We start from the raw sequence: 17,156 nt of genomic DNA on the forward strand, positions 1-17,156 counted from the left end.
TATATATATCAACATGCTCCTCCTTAGATTTCCTTTTTTTCTTAGCTGACTATCGAGTTATGGACACTTTTCTGAGGTAAATGTAACGTTACATCACATATTGTTTACAAGCAGGTTTATTGACGTGTTTCTGTTGTTGAAACACTGATTGAGTGAATACATTAGAAATCAGTATTGTCAATCGAGCCGACATGTTTAACATTGTAGTTTATCCACATTGGCCCTCATTTATCAAAAGTGCGTACACCAAATTTCCAGCGTACACCTGGCGTTCACCCAAAACCACGGTGACTTTGATATTTATCAATATGGATGTTGGCGTATGGCACGCTCAAATCCTACACCAGGTCAGGAGGTGGTGTACATGTACACACGTTTTGAGTTAGTGCGGAAATGCGCAGAAAAACAATTCCTAACACCACAAAACGCACTGAAAACTAAAAGATATGAGGAGCTCTTTTCCAAAACGCGATAAACGCGTATTTTATTTCTATTAATAAACTAGTGTTGTGTCTGCAAAGATGAAATTGATGATAACCATCTCCGTAGTGAACGCGCCTATAGAGAGAGTAGCCTATTTCTTTTCGTTTATAATTGTTTCGTTTAAAGACATTTCAAGCTTTCTTTATAGATATATTTCTCATGTCTGTGAGGCATATACTGAGTTTCGGTTAATTTGTGATGAGATGCGCTCCAGTTCACGTGCAATGCAAGGGACCGCGCCCGCACCTCCATGTCATGACTCATGATTATATTGTCTGCTATTTGATTCTTATTTATTAAATCCAGGCAATTGGTTGATGAAAAAAATATTAAAATTAAGATACAATTTATACAAAACGAAATTCACTTTAAAGAAAGGCTTTCTACAAAACAAAACTTAATTAAGTGGCCAAAATCATGTCGGAGCATGTCTCCCGATATATTGCGCATCCTATCTTAGCCTATGTTCACTTTTCATAATCAACATAGATGGGGAAAAAATAACATTAGCATTTTTTAAGAAAATATGAAACTAAATGCACTTAGTTAATGGCTACAACACGTAGCCTAATAGTTGGCCTGAATATTGTTATCATTACTTTTTTCAAGTTCGGCACGAATGACTATTAGCCTAAATGTGTTACTAAATGATTTGAATGCATTTTTAACATTGTTGTATTTAAGGACTGTATTTGTGTGTTATTTTTAAATTATTTGTTTTATGTGGTGGACAATATTGGAACGTGACATTGGAAATATTTATTTTATTTTTACTATTTCATTTATTTTACTATTTATTTAGTTTGGCTTTTATTTATTTCATGCAGTTGCACTTATTTAATTTATATTAATTTATAGTATGAGTCCCTGATTATATGTTGCATGTTCTCTTCTTGTTGTTTTTGTTGTTGTTTTTTTAGACAAAAAATGGATGGATTTATAGCGTTTTGAAAAAAAAAATACAATTAACTTTGAATTTATCATCAACAATATTGTTGTTTGATTCAATGATAATTTTTCATGATGGTGATGGTCTCGATCTCCAGAGAAGTGTCTCCTCTTTGCCGTCTTCCGTGTGTCCATGGCGTAAAATGAGGGCGTGGGGGAAGCGGATACTTAAATATCCGTACAAACACTGGCTCATACTTGTATACAAGGCATTAGTCGGCCAGCTTCCTCAATATATCAATAGCTTATTAACTTTTAATAGTCAAGGGTATAATCTACGTTCAAGTAGATATATTCTGTTAAATGTTCCTTTAATGAAGACAGAGTTTGGAAAAACTGCTTTTATTTATAGTGCATCAGCTGCTTGGAATGAGATCCAAAGTTCATTGAAACTTGATGAACTTATTTCAGTACATGTGTTCAAGTTACATTTAAACAAATTATTCAAATCTGTCTGCACTTGCTCTTAACGTTTAATCTTGTTTTATTTTTATATATGTGTGTGTTGTGAAATCTGTTTTATGTAGTTATGTATATTGTGTGCTGCTATTTTGGCCAGGGCACACTTGTAAATGAGATATTTATCTCAATGTGTTTATTTCCCTGGTTAAATAAAGGTTTAATAAAAAAAAAATAAAAAAAAATATCTAGGGGCGTGTTATTCTAATGACGATCGTTTTCAGCCGCGGCATTTATCAAGGGCAGGTATTGCGTACACCTGGATTTCAAAGGTACCCACAGCTTACTAAATCAGGCGGTGAGAGGAGTGTAAGCATAATCTTACGCCAACATAGACGCCCGTTTCTACGCAAGAATGATAAATGAGGGCCATTGTGTGCAAGAAATAGACACAAGCCATGTTTCCATTACCCTTGAAATTGCGCAAATTGAAAATACACCCAATGGAAACAAGCAATTAGCAAAAATGTTTATGCTCGCATGAGGTGGTTTTTCAAGCAATTCGAAAAAGGAATTTTTGGCAAAACGGTTGTGGTCACCTGATGTAGATGATGTGGTGTGTTTGGACAGAAGTCAAGACAGAGTTCTTCATTAAACTCATAAAAGACAAAAGAATTAAAGGAATACTGGATTCTAAACAAAGAAATGCCACAATTGATCAAGAGCTTGAAGCAGATATGAGGGACAAACACCAAGGAAACACCTCATATGTGCCTCTCAAATATAAGGGTCTTTCCTTGTCAATAATGCTTGGATAACACACACGTCTCCTTCAATTAATAATAATGGCTAGTATGGCAGCTGAGATATACGTAATCTTACCAACATAAGTTGCCATGACTGTTGGAATGACTTATAGCAAGACAGAGGAAAAAATGGCGTTTTAGTCGCATAACATCGGTTGATGGAAACGCAGTCATTTCCCAATCGTTTTTATCGACATTTAGAAAATATTCCAAAAGTTTTGCGCAAATCTGTAATGGAAATGTGGCTACAGTCAAAACATGCTGTCAGAGAAGTGCTAATTAAACATCATTGTTTCAGCTGAAATCCAAATATTTTTGTTTGCTGAAATTTCAGTGCATCACTGGAATAGATGTTTATGATTTCTGTCCCAACAAATATAAACAAAACATTAAAGGAAGAGGTGAAATGATATTCAATACATCCAGACCAGCGGGCGTTCAGGGATTATTAAATGACCTTCAACAGTGTCTAAAGATTACACATAAGCAGACAACCATCATATACTGTACATTTCAAAACTGTGCGTACAGATGTCATGATGAATAATACAGAGTTCATCATGCATCAGGTTTCACACAATGTTGTCAACACTTTACAATTGATATTTGCACATTTGATATGCTAGCTTTCACTTTCCAGGATTGCTCAGTACAGACACTGTCTCTTGCTCCTAAACACAGTTATCCATCTTACCTCCAGTGCAAACATTCTGTCCATCATGCTTCTGGAGGACGTGGCGTCAGCAACAATGTGCACTTCAAAACCTCTTCCGATGAGATCCAGAGCGGTCTGCTGAATACAAACGTGTGTCTGCAAGAGACAAAACACTCATTCAAAGTCTCCTGTCAGCCAGTTTGGGTTTTCTGCTAAATCTCACAGCAGAAAGAGCATGTGAAGGACACTGCATGTCCATTATCACACAGATGTCAGTCTGATGTCAGACAGTACTGACCTCGACCCCGAAGAGCACAACACTGCGGACTCCTGGAGTCTCCGCCAGGACGGCCTCCACCTCAGGAAGCACCATCGAGAACTTGGTCTTGGGAAAAACTAGTTTGGCCCCCGTGAGGTCCAGCTCCTGCACGCTGCTGCCCAGGCCTTTGGGATACTGCTCCGACACCACCATGGGAACACCCAGAATACGAGCTCCCTGCAGCTGTGACACTCTCAAGGTCAGTTAGTCAAGTCACATTTACTTATATAGCGCCTTTTATAATACAGATTGTTTCAAAGCATCTTTACAGAGATAACAGGAAAATAATGCAACAAAGTTTGTTTCCAGAAGAAAATAGCGTCACAGTCCAAGCTTAAGTAAGTTGTAATAAGTAAGTAAAGAAAGACTACACGCCTGCACACATATATTCAAACGCACATACCTATATACTAAACACGTAATACACATGCGGATGTGTTCTCACAGGTTTGTGTTTTTGAGTTTGCACATAGATGATTTTTCATGGTTTGCGTTTTCAAGTCCCAGTGACTGTTGTTGTGCAAATGAGCGGCCAGAGAGCGTTAACGTTTTTCTGTTAGAACGGTGTCGTGTTAGCGGCCCCTAAGTTAATAACTAATGATCATTGCGGCGGAAGTGAATCAATTAAAACTAACTTTAGCTAGACAATAACTTTATTCTAGAACTACTGTAAAGCCAAAAAAATCTCTGTTACTTTAATATCCTATTATCACTGTAAAGCTGCTTTGAAACAGTCCATATTGTTAAAAGCGTTATATAAATAAAGGTGACTTGACTCTTCTAGAGCTGAGTTATGGTATTCAGAGATCATCTGAAAGATCAGCAGTATTACCAGCCTCTGGCCCACGCTGATGATGTCACCGAAGTACTTGATGGCGGGTCTGAACCTCTCCTGCATGTCACAGCAGAAGAAAACCGTGGAGGCCGGCGAGAGGTTTCCCAGCGTCGTGATCTGTGGTGAAGAGAGGCAACAGTGTAGGTATTATTACAACTCTGACATCTCATGATCCATCCGAGACCAATCAGCCCTGAAAATCATTTCTGCCGTGGCTTAAAAACAAGGACAGTGTTGTAGAAATTTTAATAGTCATTGATCCCAAACAGGTATCATAAGAGAAAGAACCTATTCAATGTATAAAAGTATATGTGTGTACGTGCTTGTGCGTGACTTTTCAGGAACATATGGGACAGGACCTCTGACCTTAGGGACGGTCAGTTTTGGCCAGTTTATTTCAGTACCAGTTTGTGTCTTTAAGTAGAAACTGAACAGCAGTAAGGACCTTATCTGGGTGGGTGAAAGGTACAGCGGGTGAGGAGGAACCTTGAAAACAGTATAAAGGCTGTCTCATATCTTCCTGTTGGGTGTCAATCTCTTGCACAGCGTAACTTCTGTGTACTAGACTGAACCTATTCTTGCAAGAATAAATACTTTTCTTTTTATTAATTTGACTCTGAGTGTCTCTTACGCAGTGATGATGTTTAACAGAATTTTTGCCACAACAATTTTGGTGTCAGAGTGGGGTTCCTTGGAAGTGCCTTCTGGACCTGAGAGCGGACGGTGTTTGGCCACCTGGACTGAGCAGTTCCAGCTCTACCTCGTAACCTTGAGAGAGAGGGGCCGACCGCTATCGGGTCCGGGAGGGGCTCCACTGGAATCAAAAGAAAGCGAACCCGTGGCAGCCAACATATCTCTGGTAAGAGACGTCTAAAATATTTTCTTTTGGGGAAAAGTATTTTGTTTCGGGTATGAAATGTGAGTGAACCATATTGGCTGAGGGCTGTTTCTGTGGTACGTAATCTGAGATTAATTGAGATCTATATATAGATCAAGAGGTTTCAAACAGATACGAGAGGAAATTATCTGAGATTACTTGAGGTCTGTAACAGATCAAGAGATTTCAAACAGATAGGTAACCTGAAAATGAGTTGTTCCGCCACGGAGCAAATTGTTTTTAGGTACTGAGGCTAATTAGGGGGAACCAGAACAGTTTTTGGTAAACCTTAATTAGGAGGCCACTAATAGTGCAACCCGACCAATTTGGGTTAAAAGGAAAAATCGGGTCTGTTGGGGACACCTAACAGATCAGGAAAACGCGCGTAAAACCGGTTTTTCTATCAAATGAGAAAATTATGGGGGAAAATTTATGTTTTAGATATTGAAAAAACTGAGAAAATACCATTATTTCCCAAGGGAGGGAACACTGAGCACAACTAGACTGAAAGTAGTGCGAGAATCAGTTGAACAGGGCAGTGAGAAACAAAAAAGGTTGTTATGGCTGTGTTCAACATGTGTAAGCAATGTGGACAAACAATGGATTGTTGTCTTAAAGGGGCAGATAAAAAAGTTGAACTGCCAGGAGAAATAAAGTTTTTACTTCTTCATCCAGTAAATGGGGTGACTCTGGGACGCAAGAATCACTGTCTTCATGTTTTTTATCATTTACGCCCGTGTTATGGAAATCATTATGAACAGCAGCTACGCTAATTATTTTCCCTTTTTGCTTTTCTGCTGTTATCTCGGGACGCGAGTCCCGAGAAAAACGGCGTTCGTCAGCTCCAGTTTGTATCCAGCCTTTCACAGAGACTTCAGATACGCCAATCACAAAGCCTGTGAAGAGACGACTCAACACCGGCGATATGGACCCTCTATGGTGGACGGCACTGATCCTCAACAACTCGTCTCAACACCGGCGTGATTACTTGGACTTCCAAAAGATGGAAATGGATAAATATTCTAAATCTTCCGATCCAATCTGACTTGTAATGCTGCCCGAATCATAAATCATGCACTGTTCCTTCGTTGGCCAGAGGAGAACTGGCCCTCCGACTGAGTCTGGTTTCTCCCAAGGTTTTTTTCTCCATTCTGTCACCTGATGGAGTTTTGGTTCCTTGCCACTGTTGCCTTGGCTTTTGGCTTGCTTAGTTGGGGACATTTAATATTCAATAATATTATTGATCTGCCTTGCTTAAGGTGGACGTTGACTCAATTTTCTTTTAGAAACAAACTCTGTTATATTATTTTCATGTTATCACTGTGAAGCTGCTTTGATACAATCTGTATTGTAAAAAGCGCTATATAAATAAAGGTGACTTGACTTGACTTGACTTAAATGGAAGCATGACATTAGATGTCTAGAGAACTTAAATTTATATGATACGGATTGAAGTTGCAAGCAGCAGTAAGGCGGTCTGTGTGAAATAGGGGATTGTTATCAAAACAAGGGAAAGATTGGAAATTCAAGTGTCACTATGACGGGTGGGAGACTTGATGGAAGAAGGAAGCGAAAAAAACACAAAAAAAAACGAAGGTTGGTGTGTGATATGTTTGTGTGGGGATTGTGCAAACAATCATGTACTGGTTAGATAATGAAGGAACTGGCATGTAGAGAAAAGAAAGAATTAGCATGTAGAACAGAGGATGCAGAAGGAACTGGCATGTAGGGAAAGATGGAAGGAATATAGTAGAAAACTATATGTGATGAAAATTAAATGTCTGACAGATTTCCATTACACGAGAGTAGATGTTAAAACTTCATGCTGATTTGTACTCGGCTTTCGCCAAGATAATCACCAACTAAGACGTAGCTTTACAGTAACCTATGCTTCTCCATCCATTTACGCTTCTTTCCATCTAGTGACGTGAATCTTCTGTCTGGTGTTAATACAGTGTATTGCGCGTCAGCACACACAACGGCTGCAACCACAGTGCGGTCCCCCATAACAACCCTCTGGATTGAGCGGAGTAGGGAATATCTCTAGGGTCTTCAAGTGGGCACCTTCCGTCCTCAGTGTTTCGTCGACTAGCCCACGACACCTCAAGAGGGCTCGACAGTGACTCTGGCGTCCCAGAGTCAACCCCCTCCGTCCCCCACTCAACTCAGCCCAGCTTACTGACCTCTACTTCCCCCTTGCTGCTGAGACCTAACCACAATCTCACAATCTCTCCGCAACCCAACCATACGCGCCAACCCGTTTGACTAAGGCTGTCGAGCCCCACTGGTGCGTTAATATGCAGTTTCAGTGGCAACGGTTCCGTATGGCATACCACCTACCACAAAACACAATATCTGCCCAACCACCCGTCATTCACGCAATATACACAGGAACGTAATGACTGTAAATACTATACAACCTATACAAATAAACCAACAGTTGCTGCTGAGACCTAACCACAATCTCACCGCAACCCAACCATACGCGCCAACCCGTTTGACTAAGGCTGTCGAGCCCCACTGGTGCGTTAATATGCAGTTTCAGTGGCAACGGTTCCGTATGGCATACCACCTACCACAAAACACAATATCTGCCCAACCACCCGTCATTCACGCAATATACACAGGAACGTAATGACTGTAAATACTATACAACCTATACAAATAAACCAACAGTTGCTGCTGAGACCTAACCACAATCTCACAATCTCTCCGCAACCCAACCATACGCGCCAACCCGTTTGACTAAGGCTGTCGAGCCCCACTGGTGCGTTAATATGCAGTTTCAGTGGCAACGGTTCCGTATGGCATACCACCTACCGCAAAACACAATATCTGCCCAACCACCCGTCATTCACGCAATATATACAGGAACGTAATGACTGTAAATACTATACAACCTATACAAATAAACCAACAGACCTTTCAAGTTTTCAAGAATTCTACGAAACCGTAGCATGGCGGCCTGTACACAGCCAGCTAGAATCTTTCCGTCTCAACCACAGCCAGTTGCTGCTCCTTTCTGCTGCTTCAGATAAGTTCTTTACTGTACGACGCAACTCTTGGCCACTGAATCCGACGTCTCTGAGGAACCGGGTTGTAGAGTGTGCCACAAAACCACGACAACCCACTTCCACTGGATAAACCTGGACTCTCCATCCTCGCTGTTCTGCTTCAGTGGCCAGATGAGCATACCGCAGTTTCTTCCTCTCATATGCCTCATCTACCGCATCCTCCCATGGCACTGTTAACTCTATCAGTTGAACAATGCGTGCTGATCCAGACCACAAAACAATATCTGGCCGTAGGTTAGTGGTGGCAATCTCAGGTGGAAAAATAAGCCGTTGATCAAGATCAACCAGCATCTTCCAGTCCCTAGCAGCTTCCAGTTGTCCTGGGCGAGAATTGGTGTTAGCACCTTTTCTTGGTGGTTGCTCGCCTGGGCGGAGGAATATTGTCTTCTGCGTGTAATGTTTTGCTAGAACAGGCGGCAATTTATTGGTCATACTACGCTTGCCTTCCAATGCTAAAGCCAAACATCGCAATACTTGGTCATGGCGCCAAGTAAACCGACCCTGGCTAAGAGCCACCTTACATCCTGTCAAAATGTGCCTTAATGTGGCAGGTGATGAACACAAAGGACAAGATGGATCCTCTCCTACCCAGAGGTTTAGGTTCTGCGGTGATGGGAGAACATCATATGTTGACCTAATAAGGAAACTGATCCTACTCTCTTCCATTGACCAAAGGTCTTGCCAGCCCATTTTGCGTTGTTCCACACTCTCCCATCTCATCCACTCTCCCTGCTTGGCCTGGGAAATGGCCTTTATACATCTCATCCTCTCCTCCTGCTTTCGCACCTCGTTGACTACCAGCTTCCTCCTTTGGGCTGGGCCTGCCTTGTGCCATTTAGGAGGAGCTAAACTGAGCCCAAAACCCCCTCTTCCATGCTGTACCTGTCCCACGATATCCCCAATTTGAAGGTCAGCCTTTGCCTCTACTACAGATTTCTTTGCTGACCACTTTCTACCAGTTTTTACCACAGGGGCTGTCTCCCTTACACATTTGTCACGTGACTCTGCTAAAGTCATTTCCAGTCTGACCTTGGCACACTTAAACTCCTCGGTTAAAGCAGAGACTGGCAGCTGCAATACTCCTTTACTATAAAGTCCCACTCTGCTGAGGCAGCTTGGAACTCCCAACCATTTCCTGATGTATGAACTTATTAACGCTTCCAGCTTATCCACTGTTGTCAAAGAAACCTCATACACAGTCAGTGGCCACAGCAACCTTGGCAGTAGACCAAACTGAAAGCACCAGAGTTTTAGTTTGCCTGGTAGAGCACAGCTGTTTATGCTCTTCAACCCTTCCACTGCTTGTCGTCTAACTTCTCCCACTCGAACTGTGTCCTTTAGATCCCCATCGTACCATCTCCCTAGACTCTTCACTGGCTTCTGAGAAACTGTTGGTATTGCCTCACCATTAATGAAGAATGTTTTATCTACTACCTTGCCTTTAATTATGGAGATGCTCCTTGATTTAGAGGGCTTAAATTGCATTCGTGCCCATTCAATATTATCTGTTAACTTCCCCAATAACCGATTAGTGCAGGCTACCGTTGTAGTCATGGTTGTCATGTCATCCATGTATGCTCTGATTGGTGGTAGTCGCATCCCAGAAGCCAAGCGCTCTCCTCCTACTACCCATTTTGATGCCCTAATGATTACTTCCATTGCCATGGTAAAAGCCAGTGGAGAAATGGTGCATCCTGCCATTATTCCAACCTCTAAGCATTGCCATGTAGTGCTGAATTCTGGAGTTGAGAAACTAAATTGCAAATCTCCAAAATAGGCTTTCACTAAATTTGTTATCGACATCGGTACCCTGAAAAAATCAAATGATGCCCAAAGAAGCTCATGTGGCACTGAACCATATGCATTAGCCAAATCCAGGAATGTCACGTGGAGCTCCTTCCTCTCCTTTTTAGCTGATTGAATTCGTTGCCAGATAACACTGATGTGTTCTAAGCATCCTGAGAATCCTGGAATGCCCGCTTTTTGAACTGAAGTGTCAATGAAGCCATTCTTTAATAGGTAGGTTGACAATCTCTGAGCAATAATGCTGAAGAAAATCTTTCCTTCGACGTTTAATAGTGAAATAGGGCGAAACTGACTGATGCTTGTAGCATCTTTTTCTTTGGGTATAAAGACTCCCCCTGCTCTGCGCCATGCTCTAGGTACAACCTGCTTTTCCCAAGCCACTTTTATCAATTTCCACAGAATTCGTAGAACTCCTGAAGCACTCTTGTACACTCTGTACGGAACTCCATTAGGCCCTGGAGATGATGAAGCCCTTGCCTTTCTCACAACCTGCTCTATCTCTTTCCACTTAGGTGCACAGACCTCCATTTGGTATTCTGGTGGATTGACAGGTGGGATGTCGACGGAATAGACATAGGCTTATGCCTTTTTGCATCTGTATGTGTTTCCTCCAAATATCTCTCTAGCTCAACCCTAGATGCTTTTAAAGTGCCATTCTTCTCACTGGTGAATAACTTCTTTGCGAATTTGAATGGATCTTTATAGAAATTAGCCCTCGCACGCTCCTTCTTTTTGTAGCGTTTCCGTAGGCGCTCAGCTCTGCGTAATGTTGCAAGCTTATCTTTTATGGCCCTTTGTAAGAGATTGAGTCCCTCATTCTGACTTTGTTCCGCTCTTTTCCATTGCTTCCTCAGCTGTCTCCTTTCTCTAACTAACCCTTCAATTTTCTGCTGCCGTCTAGACAATCCAGGAGTAGTTTGTACTTTTTCCTTCCTTTTTTCCACACCAAACCTCTCACTTCCATATGCGTAAATGATGTCCCCAAATTTATCCAGCTTCTTTTCAACTGTACCAGTTAATCTTTCTAATGCAAAGCATAGATCTGTGTTTACCGTGTCCCATGCAGTTTTCTCACAAGCTCTTGGCCATCTAACTCCAGGCCTATGCCCGTTGAGGTTCTTTTCTCTCTTATGCTGGTTAGTCTGACCGGGCTCACAAGAATCAATGTGTTCATCACTAACTGTGCAAACCCTCCTCTCCTCTATGACAGGGGTGCTGATATCCTGCGAACTGTGGTTTGCTTCCTGTCGCTGGATTTCATTCGACTGACTTGACTGACTTCGTAAGAAGTACTGATCAATGCGAGGCCCTTGTCCCTTCTCCCTCAAGCATTTCATTTTCCCTTGATGAATCTTCAAACCCCTGACCGTTGTCGCCTTGCTCCAGCCACAGACACAAGCTTGGAGTTCAATGGCTTTGCTAACTGCAGAACCTGAACTAGTCTTTAGTGAAGTACTCTCTATACTCATATCCGTTTCCATTCCAAAGTCGTTAACCATGTTGTCCACCATTGAGTCATCTTCCGCCCCTGCTCTCGCAGACTCTAGGGGTATTTTCCTCTTTAATTTTTCAGAAGCCTTGGGCGGGTGTCTCCAGCATCCTGTAAACACAGAGCTGGATACTGCCGACAAGGGTAGCTAACCCTTACCAGCACCATTGGGGTCTCTTTCCTCCTGTCAGCTGTCTCTCCAGGCTGTCACAAGGTCTTTCCCTTGTTGCCAGCAGCACTATTCACCGCAGTCACTGGACGTATCCAGATCTTCATGATTTCCATTACACGAGAGTAGATGTTAAAACTTCATGCTGATTTGTACTCGGCTTTCGCCAAGATAATCACCAACTAAGACGTAGCTTTACAGTAACCTATGCTTCTCCATCCATTTACGCTTCTTTCCATCTAGTGACGTGAATCTTCTGTCTGGTGTTAATATGGAAGTCAAATTAACTGTTTAAATGGTATGAAAAATGAGTTTCAGAATAAAAATAAGGCATTGAGTATGATTAACGGGGATTAATGTGATATAAAGATAAGGAATGTTTCATTAAGCAAAATGGGGAAAAATTCTATATTTTAATGGTAAAATAATGATTGAAATTAGGTTTAGTTTTAGTTTGATAACCATTGTGTTTTGAACCTAGGGTCCAGCTATGCTGGGGGTACAGCAACAGGGTTTGCTTATTCAGCCCGGTTCCCGGATGTTAGATATGTACTTGTTCTGTAATTAGGGTTGTTGATGATAATACCAAATTAGTAAAATGTAAAGACAACTTTGACCAAAAAATTCTGAAAATCAATAATGTATAATGTTGGATATTTGTTGATATTAAGTAATTGAAGCAAAAGATATTGTCTGTTTTATAAATGAAATTATGGGTCGGGGATAATTTCCCTGGACAAGTATGACTAAAGTTATACGAAAACTTTGTGAAAACAACTTAGAATATTTTGAGCATTTCGATGCAGCTTATTAAAATTAATGTGCGGCCAATGATAATGATGAAGATTATGATTTGGCTATTGTGATTAAATCCGCCACTGGTGGACTGTAAAAGAATACAGAGAACTGCTTAATCAGTGGCTCTGTTTATATTCCTGAATGGGACACACACTGCTTCAAGGGTGTGCAGTAAGTTTGCAAATGATGAAAGCCGTTTGCAAGCTCACAGTGATCAAACTATAGTCAAGGACAGGTGTCTGATGCTGTAGTTGAGGCTGACACATGAACCCACTAGATGACAGAGAGTGTTTTAATTGTGGTCAGCAGGACCATCTAACACGTAACTGTAAATGCCCACCGAGAAGGTGTAATAAACAAAGTGTAATTAAGTGATATAAATTTCTGGTGTTAATGTGGGCTTGAAAGTAGATCAGTGTTTAATATGATGATATTAACATTTTCGTCTGAGAAGGAACAAGAGATAAAAACAAGGTCAAAGGATTGAACTCTTAAAGTGAATCCTTTTGAAGAAAAGATCTCTAATAGTAATTTTTATAAGTGAATTGATGAATACAGGTTGATGTAAAATTAATGACTCCAACAAATGTGAGTTGCAAAATATATCAAAGTAACTAACAGGATGATTGTGTTGTAATTAAACATTTAAAAAAAAGATTTTAGAGTACATAGAGAGACTAATCTCACAGATGATTTACAATAACTGCAAAAGTATCACAAGCAGAGAGTGCTTGCCTCGTCAAAAAAGTAAATCCTAATTGGAGATTGATAAACTCCAAGAGAAAACTTAAGTCAAATATTAAACTATGGCAATTGAGATTGAGAAATGTGAAACGTTATTGAGAACTAGAATAATTATTTTTATGTAAGAACAAATAAGCAGAAGTAGTAGGCTACTGAATTAACGGTTGCTAAATGTAAAATGTGTTGAAAGGCATCTGATTAAACAAACAGCTTGAAAAGTTGACCATGAAAGAGCTAGAAGCTGATGTTTTGCTTTCAAAAGATAAGTCTGCTATTGGCTGTAATGAAACAGTTCGCTTATCTAAATCTGATGTGTGCTGTGGCTGAAACAGCCAGTGCGACAGAGACTCAATCTGAATGGAAATTTGTAATGTCTAGATTCCCTGACGTGGGCAAAAGACAACTGTAAAACTATGTTTATTTAAAAACACATGTAATTTCTGGCAAAGATGCCTTAAGCTGGGATAGAGTTAAAAGATGGTAGATAAAAGTTTGATGTTAGAAGTATATGAGAGAGCAGTGTACCAGTCCGAATGTCTCAGAGTCTCTCTAATTCAATGAGTCAGCTAAAAGCTGACATCTGTGATAATAAGTAAAGCACAGTGTTTCAGTTGAGAATCATAGACACAGAGATGTTTAAAGAAACAATTGCCGTTCAGAGGGCTATTTGTAAATGTTTTAAATGTAAACCTGAATGACTTTAAAGAAGTCTTTAAAATAATAATACAGACCTTAAACGATAGAGGTGACATTTTGATTAGCGTATTTTAGGACCAGTAACAACTTTGTCTCATTTAGTCTCCACCATTCAGGACCGATGGCTCCGGCTACAGATGAAGTACACTGAATGTACGGTTGTGATCTAAATTCACTGAGTATAGTCTAAGTAGCTAGGTTGCTGCTTTTAAGATAGTTAATGGATTTAAGTGATTAAATACTGTTGTTATTAACCTGTCTCCCTGTGATTCCATGAGGCAATCGGAATGGCTCTGGTGACTCTTGAACGTGCCTTTCCTAAGCTCCAGAAAACAGCTGAGTTCTGTTGAAGAAAACTGATTGTATTGGGAAAGAGCGGTCACCAGTGTGTACGTGTGTACGAGTGGCTACTCAATGACGGGATGATCTTCCTGGCCAGGGGACAGCCCAACGCAGGGGGTCACGAACATTGGGCAACTCCGGATGGAGGTGTTATTTGTGAGAAAGGTATGAGAGTTGAGCGCTGATTACTGGAGGCCACCGGGGTCAGCAGAGCATTGAGAGGTGAGATGGGCTGTGAGGTGAAAATTAATGTTACGGCAGTCTGACCGAGAAATGTGAGTTCCTCTATACCACTCACCAGAAACCGCATTGATTGTATGGCTTGTTTTTCATTGTGACAAGTGTCTGCAACTATGCCAGGGGACAACACCCTGAAGAGAAGAAAATTAGAGATAAAGAGATAATGGGAGTGGGCTTTCAGGAGCCAGCTGATTCCATGAGGTGATTGCCATTATTTGCTGCGGAGACAGTAACAAAACTTAATTATATGAGGGACATGATGTTGGTTGCCATATGGGCAAGTAAAATGTATAGAAGAGTTAATGTTGGGCTAATATGTTTATAACATAGTTTTAACTCCTGAAGGTCGTTAGGCATGGTGGTGGCTAAAGATGAAGACAGCTTTGTAGATTTGAGAAAAGTCTGGATAATAAAGCTGAATGGTAAAAGGTTAATGTAATGACTTTAATATTACATTTTGTCTAAATTACAGTCTTAGGAGGCTGTTGAAAAGATAATTTGTTTAGAGAGAGAGAGACTGTCTGAGTGGAGGCAGGGATGGTAACTGTGTCTGTCTTTCTGTTATCGGCCTGCTAGAGCAAGCTGAAGCAAAATAGTGATAATGAACCAAAATCCAGCTGACTTTTCTAAGATCAAATGAATAATGAACAGACATGCTTTGAAACTGGTTAAGAGACCATGTAAAATTAGGTAAAAGCTACAGTAAAATGTGAAGTTTAAAATCTTACTTAAAATTTAAATCTTTTTAGAGATGATATAATGAAAAGCGAACATTGAAGATGAACAGTTAAAATATGTGTCTAATATGTGTGTGTGTGATGGTGACTGCACTCTATGTCTTGTATGTGTTAGTTTGGGGTACGAATACTGTGTCTGAATAGTGTGTATATTGTAGTGTTGTCACAATAATAGAATTTCTAACTTCGATACGATACCTTGAAAAATATCGATATTCGATACCATTTTCGATACCACAGAGAAAAAAACTGCCACAATATTAAGGGGGTCTTTTTTTTATTTAAAGCTAAATATTACAAGTCTAGAACATGACAATGAGGTATATTTTACATGAACAAAAATGTCCTGAGTTCTATCTGTTAATATTTTTTCATTGGACCAGAGCTAACATGATCCGTTGTGTTTTTATTACCTACTGTTATCAAAGATTAAAATATACTGTAACAAATGCATTGGTCATCGGTGATAAATGCTGGTTAATACATTAACTTAATTTGATGAACAGATTTAAACGCAAACGTGTGTGCATCACACGCGGAAACAATGCTCACTGGATCAGCATCTAGTCAAGTTACCTTTATTTATATATTGCTTTTAATAATACAGATTGTGTCGAAGCACTTAACTGTATCAAATTGGAGGATAGAGTGTCAGTAATGTATAATAATAAGGTTAAACATTCAATTTTCAGTTAAAGGCATTTCGTTATTGAATTCAGAGATGCCATTGTCTAGCTCAGTTTAGTTTAATTAGTATATGTGTAATCAAATTGATGATAATCGCTAATGAAGGCAAATTGCAGAATTAAATAATAATTTTTGAATAAAGTTAAACAGACACAAGTTAATTTACATCTGACCACAGTTACAATATTTACTTGTCTACGATTCCTCAGTCAGATTATGTTAACTTTAAGAATTACAGTGAAAAAACGAAACACAGACTCATATCAACAACAATACTAGGCCATCTTGGTTAATGTTTCAGAAAAGTTAAAATGAGAAGAGTTACAGTGTTTTAGGATGTTTTTAGCAGTGGTGCAGGTCTGTCCAAAAAACAAACACCCCTGATGCTGAGCATATGCTTGCTAAATGGTACCCCTGGAGCCAATTCCTTAAATGTTTTCATCTATAAAATAATTTTACAAAATGAGTGATGAGAGGGATATTGATAGTCAAACAATCTTTTGGGTGCCCGCAGCCCGCTCGCAGTGTGAAGCGCGTGTCCGCGCTATTCTCCGACATGCCCGCTCGCGGTGTGTAGCGCGTGTCCTGTCCACGACATTCTCCGACTCCGACATGCCCGCTCGCGGTGTTCTTTATCAATCAACCAAAGCCGGTCGCGGGGACGGCTCACTCACCATCTTTCCATTCACTTTTGCTATTTAACCAGAGCGAATGAGACGAGTGCGTCACGTGTGGTGTTTGTCAACGCGCCTTTGGAGAGAAGTGAAAGTGACTGCTCGGCTAGTATTGGTGTATCGATACTTCGGGAAATTAGTATTGGTACCGTTCAGATATTTCAGTATCGATATTTATCGAAATATCGATATTTTTGACAACACTAGTATATTGTGTCATTAACCTCTAGAATGAGGGTTTTATCATTACAGATGGGTTAAGGCAAATGACAAGTTTTAAGGAAGCTAATAGTTTTGAGTCAATCTGATGACAAGATGATGCAGAAAATGGGACGAGCTTTAAATGGATTAGTCATCCAGCTCTGTCTGCTACTGGTA

At 40.3% G+C, this 17,156-nt stretch overlaps 1 protein-coding gene across 1 annotated transcript in view; it reads right to left on the reverse strand.

The window, feature by feature from the left end:
• isoc1 (isochorismatase domain containing 1) overlaps nt 1-17,156 on the reverse strand; it is a 32,492-nt gene that overhangs the window by 1,646 nt on the left and 13,690 nt on the right. The window contains exons 2-4 of the mRNA XM_077243428.1: nt 4,443-4,562; nt 3,590-3,793; nt 3,331-3,447 (exon numbers count right to left, since the gene is read on the reverse strand). Coding sequence (XP_077099543.1) covers nt 3,331-3,447; nt 3,590-3,793; nt 4,443-4,562 — 441 coding nt within the window. The remainder of the gene's footprint in view (nt 1-3,330; nt 3,448-3,589; nt 3,794-4,442; nt 4,563-17,156) is intronic.

The sequence above is a fragment of the Siphateles boraxobius genome, unplaced genomic scaffold (genome assembly GCF_051911475.1).
Source record: "Siphateles boraxobius isolate OS27281-9 unplaced genomic scaffold, OSU_SipBor_1 25, whole genome shotgun sequence".
NCBI classification, from domain to species: domain Eukaryota; kingdom Metazoa; phylum Chordata; class Actinopteri; order Cypriniformes; family Leuciscidae; genus Siphateles; species Siphateles boraxobius.